General features: G+C 53.4%; 1 protein-coding gene across 1 annotated transcript; it reads right to left on the reverse strand.

The window, feature by feature from the left end:
- Positions 1 to 441: 441 nt before the first annotated feature.
- Positions 442 to 843, reverse strand: PFN3 (profilin 3). Its single transcript, XM_005151879.2, has one exon. It carries the CDS (start codon positions 841 to 843, stop codon positions 442 to 444), a length of 402 nt encoding a protein of 133 aa, XP_005151936.1.
- Between the last annotated feature and the right edge of the window lie 5,192 nt (positions 844 to 6,035).

A 6,035-nucleotide genomic window follows, 5' to 3' on the forward strand; every position in this document is an offset into this window, starting at 1 on the left:
CCCTGCCATACACACCAGACAGATAACTGCCTTATGAAAACCCATTTTGCTCAGCAAAGTAGCCTAAGAAGGTGTTTTGAATAATCTGGAAGGTGAGCAGTGGCAGACTATCACTGCATGTGCCTCCCTCACAGTCCAACAGCAGCACTAGACTCTGCTGATCAACAGCTATCTCCCAAATTAGCTGGGCTTTTTCGAGGACCAGACACAAAATAAACACAAGCCCTGCTTATCCTTAGTGCTGTGGCCTACTGCAGCAGGAGAAAGGTCTCAGAAACCATGACTGGCATTAGGGCATAATGTAAACAGCAAAGTGGTAAACAAGAGGGCTCACGTCCTTTCCCAAAACTGACAGAAGCAGGCAGAAAATTCAGGTTTATTTCCTTCCGCTGTGCCCTTGTGTTCAGGCAGAAGATGTCTGTCTCTTTGGCACTGTTTGCTTCACACTTTCATGTCCACAATCATATCATGGACCTTCTGGTTGAGGACTCCTCCGTGGACTCCCTTCTTGCCCATGAGGAAGATCAGGGCTCTGGGGGTTTTACCAATACAAATGGATCTGCTGTCATTGCCTTTGCTTCTGACATCCATCACATTGTCTTCATCCACCAGCAGGTTGTCACGAATCACACTGCACTTTTTGCCAGCTATGGTGATTCCCATTAGCAGGAACATCTTCCGATCCTGGCCTGTGATCAAGCCCACTTCTTGAGGTGAGATGGCTGCAAGGAGTCCTCCTGGCTTGGCTGCCCAAACGCACTTGTAAGAGAGGTCCACGAGAGCCACATCCTCGATGATCCTATCCACCAGGATGCTGTTGATATATTGCTTCCAGTAATCCATTGTGATTCTGAAATGAAATTGTGACTCGTGCTCTCTGAAATGAAATGCCCAGGGCTGAGCTTCCCTGTCTTCTGCCTGCTGGGACTTTGATCTTGGCACACTGATCCTAAAAACTTCGAGTTATGAGTTTGGCCTTCAGCTCCCTGCAAGCCTAATATGGGATCTAAGGAGAACCAAGAGCCAATGCTCCTGCTTAACCTGTGAGGAAAGACCTGTGACAACGGTGGCATTGGCCTCTCCAGCTGATGTTGTGATGTCACATCATAGAACAGGGAGAAGAGAAGGCTCTCGGGACACATTAGAGCAGCTTCTACAGTCTAAAGGGGGACTACAAGAAATCTGGAAAGGGACATTTTACAAAGATAGGAGAAGAGGTAATGAGTTTCAAAAGACAGATAGGAGATTTAGACTTGATATTAGGCACAATTCTAGGTATGCATTTTGGAGGAGCACCGCAGAGCCCAGGCAGGGGGACTGGAACCAGCTGCAGAGACAGCCTCTGCCCTCCTTGTAGCTACACTTTAAAGACTGCAAACTTGTAAGGATCTCCCCCCGCATTGTTACCCCATGCTCAGACATATTCTGCTCCATTAAATTCCATTCTATTCCATTCCATCGCATTCCATTGCATTGCATTAAATTCCATTCCATTGCATTCCATTCCATTCCATTGCATTCCATTGCATTCCATTAAATTGCATTGCCTTGCATTCCATTCCATTCCATTCCATTCCATTGCATTCCATTGCATTCCATTGCATTCCATTCCATCACCTGGCAACGCAGCAGTCACAATGCCCGGGAGAGTATAAAAGGGTGCAGGCTCCTGTGTCCTCTGGCCTCCTGTGCCCTACTGGGCCAGGGGAGCCCAAGACTTCTCTAGGAAGTCCTTGTTTGGAGGTTCTAGCAGGGAGCGCAGCTACTAGTAAGGAAGGGGAGCGCCTGTGTCAGGGAAGGTTGTTTGGAGGTTCTAGCAGGGGAGCGCAGCTACTGTATACCCGTGAGTAAGGAAGGGGAGCGCCTGTGTCGGGGAAGGTTGTCCTCTTGCCGAGCATGCAGTGTGGGGAGGGACGCGTGTGGAGAACACGTGCGCAGCCCGCCAGATGAGCTGAATCAAGCCCAGTGATCAACAGGGTGACAGATATCGCAGCCAGATGGCCCTGAAATCCAGGCAGAGCTACAGGCTGGGCAGAGAAGAGATTCTGAGCTCTGTGCTGCAAGGCCAGCTCCTGGCAGGGCCAGCTTCTTAGCTCATGGCAGAGATAGCAATCCTTTTCAGCTGGGTAGGCAGGGCTAGATTCTAGGAATGGCTTTTGGAGGAGCACCGCAGAGCTCACCCTTCTCATCCCCCACGGAGCCAGGGGCAGCAGCCATAAGCAATGGGATGCAGAGATGCTTGCAGAGATGCCAGCGCTTTGGAGCAGCCACTGATGCCCTGCCATGTGTAGCACAGATGGATTCTTGCCCCCAGGCTCGATGAGGCCAGGGGCCTTTGGCCACTCGCAGCAGCCCCTGCGGTGGCTCCAGATTGAGGGAGAATAGGGCTTGGGCATCTGCGGGGAGGCATCAGCAGCCTGTGGAGCAGGAGCAGGTCCTGCTCCCGTGCTCAGGGATAGCCGATCGCCAGTGCTGGGGTCAGGAAGGAATTTTCCCCCGGGCCACATTGGCTCTGGTCCCGGGGGTTTTTTGCCTTCCTCTGAGCATGGAGCAGCACCACTTGTCAGGGCTCCTCTGCTCCATTCTGGCTGCACTACTGCCTGCTGCTCATGCACCATGAAGGTGGCCCCCCTGGTGTCCTGCAGCTGGGGGGGGAAGGCTTTTTTTCCCGCATGGAGGGCCTGCCAGTGTCCCTGCGGGTTTTTTGCCTTCCTCTGCAGCGGTGAGCCAGCCCCTTGACAGGGCTCCTTTGGGCTCTTGTGGCCCAAGGGCTGCTGCTCCTGCTCCACGCAGGTGGCCCCTCATGCCCCCATGCATGTGGGGGGAGGAAGCTTTCACCACTCCGGGGGTAGCCCCTGGACGTTGCTGCTTCTCCTCTGTTGCATTGAGCACAGCCCCTTGACAGGGCTCCCCGTTGGGCTCACTTCTTGCCCGCTGCTCTCGCACCTGCAGCCCACCACTCCTGCCCTCCCAATCTCCAGCTCCACTGCAAGCTCGCAGAGGGAGCCACTGCTGCTCTTCCCTTGGCTCCGTATACGCATGCGGGGGTTCTGCCTTCTGCACAGCAGCACTGTGCTTGCAAGGCCTGGATGCTTGTGAGCATCGCCTCTGAAACCAACCCACAACAAAACCCCGTGATGGCACTTCACGGAAAATTCGGCCAAAGACAAGAAACCAAACTCAAATCAAATGGAATCCTAAAATAAATTCTTTTTTCCACTTGTAAGCTTTGTGCTTCGTCTCCTTGAAAGTGGTTCTGGAGCTGAAAACCCCTGGCATTGCAAGGGAATAGCAGTGCCACAGTTATTCAGCTTGGGGTGGGTGTAGGGAACGGCATGGGATGGGAGGCAATGGATTGGCATGGAACGCAATGAAATGGAATGGAACGCAATGGAATGGAATGGAATGGAGAGTCATAGAATGGAGAGTCATAGAATGGAGAGTCGTAGAATGGAGCGCAAAGCACCAGACTAGGCTTGCAATGGAATGGGTTATGCTGTGTGATGCCTTCGAGTCTGCATGCCAAGTGGTGGCCTAGGTGTCAGGGGTGCAGGCAGGAGAGCAGCAGTTGCACTGCACCCTCTGCAGTGCAGGTCCCAGAGCCATCCAGGAGACAGGGACAGGCTGAGCTACAGCACAGCTCAGGCAGGGACTGAAGGCCCCAGGCTGAGCTGAGACACGGCCCCTGGGCCCTTGGCATCAGGCAGCGGGCTGGGGGTCCCAGCAGAGATGGCTCCCAGCTCCTGAGCCCCTTGAGTACCCCCAGTACGCTGGCACAAGTAGCCCCGCTCTGCTCATAGGCTCTCCTTTCCACACTGACGCTCGGCCTCGCTGGAGGCCAAGGAGTGGCCATATGGGCTTTCTCTCTGATGCACTCCTGCTCTTCTTAGGCTCTTGTGTCTCAGGATGTTTTCCCAAGGGAAACAACTCTGGCATTTCTCAAATGAGGACAAGGCAGTCCAAGCAAATCCATGGGCAACTGAACAGCTATTGCTGCCTCCAACAGATTTGCAACCATTTGCTTGAGGAGCACGTCCTGCTTCAGACTGAGGTTTGCAGCCTGGCTGGTGCCAGACATGTGGCAACTCTGCTCAAGCGCATGAGCACAGAAGACGTCCAGGATCCCACACAAGTCTTCTTCTCCTGTGGGGCCTGCCTCTGGGGAGATTTGGATTAGACATTAGGCACAAGTTCTTCCCTGTGAGGGTGGGGGGTGCTGGCACAGCTTGCCCAGAGATGATGTGGTTGCCCCATGCCTGGCTGTGCTCGTGGCCAGGTTGGACATGGCTTGGAGCAACCTGCTCTAGTGGGGGAACTGGCCTGTATGATATTTAAATGTCCCATCCAACCCAAACCTTTCTGTTGTTCTCTGGTTCTACAATACTTTCCTCTCTGCGGGGTGTCCCACAGAATGACTTTCTCATGAGCCTACTGACAAGAGGGAAGCTCTCATAGGCAATCTCACAAGTTTTGTACCAGGCACCTGGCATCAGGGCATCCAAATGGTACCATGCACTAGGCAGCAAGGCATCCAGATCTGAATGGTACCCCCTCCCGAACCTCAGGTGCTGTAATTGCTGCCTTGTCCCTTGGCTCTTCAGCTATGTGTTTCTTCCTTCTTATCTAAGTCAAACAAAGTGTCTGAATTTCACATACGTATTTCCACACAGTTCATACTTTTTCTGTACTTCTAATAAAAGCCCAAATATTAGAAGAAAAGCTTTTGCTGCCTGTATTTTGGCAAGCTGAACATTGACAGCATCCACTATTTTTCATACTGTGATCACACTCTTCCTCCCACCAAGAAGAAAGGGCTCCTGGAGTAAGTCCAGAGGAGGCCACAGAGATGCTTCGGGGGCTGGAGCACGTCTTCTCTGGAGACAGGCTGAGGGAGATGGGCTTGTTTGCCCTGGAGAAGGCTCCATGGAGACCTTAGAGCAACTTCCAGTGCCTAAAGGCAAGAAAGAGAAGGGCTTTTTAAAAAGACATATCGTGACAGGAGAAGGGGGAAATTGGGTTTAAGCCAAAAGAGGGTAGATTAGGTGTTTGGAAGAAGTTCTTCCCTGTGAGGGTGCTAAGGGGCTGGCACAGGGTGCCCAGAGAAGCTGTGGCTACCCCATCCTTGGCACTGTTCAAGGCCAGGTTGAACAGGGATTGGAGCAAGCTGGTCCTACACCTGGGTCGGAGCAATCCCAGACACAGCTACAGGTTGGGCAGGAAAGAGATTCAGAGCAGCCCTTTGGTGAAGGACTTGGGGGTGTTGGTCGATGAAAAAATGAACATGAGCCAGCTTCAGTGTGTGCTTGCAGCCCAGAAAGCCAACCGTATTCTGGGCTGCATCAAAAGGAGCATGACCAGCAGGTCAAAGGAGGTGATCCTGCCCCTCTACTCTGCTCTTGTGAGACCTCACTTGGAGTATTGTGTGCAGTTCTGGTGTCCTCAACATAAAAAAGACATGGAACTGTTGGAACAAGTCCAGAGGGGGCCACGAGGATGATCAGGGAACTGGAGCACCTCCCATATGAAGACAGGCTGAGAAAGTTGGCGCTGTTCAGCCTGGAGAAGGCTGCGTGGAGACCTCATAGCAGCCTTCCAGTATCTGAGGGGGGCCTACAGGGGTGCTGGTGAGGGACTATTCATTAGGGACTGTAGTGATAGGACAAGGGATAAAGGGTTTAGACTGGATATAAGGAAGAAATTCTTTACTGTACGGGTGATGAGGCACTGGCATGGGTTGCCCAGGGAGGTTGTGAATGCTCCACCCCTGGCAGTGTTCAAGGCCAGGCTGGATGAAGCCGTGGGTGATATGGTTTAATGTGAGGTGTCCCTGCCCATGGCAGGCGGCTGGAACTGAACGAGCTTTAATGTCCCTTCCTCCACAAACCACTCTCTGAGCTAACCCCCCCAGGCCCAGCGGGCAGCGCCTCAGCGCGGTCCGTTACGCGCCGGACGCTGCAAGGCCGGAGGTGGGCGGCTGCCGGTCCACGGCCCGCCCCTGGCCCCGGCCCCCTGAGGCTCCGCGCCGCCGCCGCTGG

Source organism: Melopsittacus undulatus, chromosome 3, assembly GCF_012275295.1.
Source record: "Melopsittacus undulatus isolate bMelUnd1 chromosome 3, bMelUnd1.mat.Z, whole genome shotgun sequence".
NCBI lineage: Eukaryota > Metazoa > Chordata > Aves > Psittaciformes > Psittaculidae > Melopsittacus > Melopsittacus undulatus.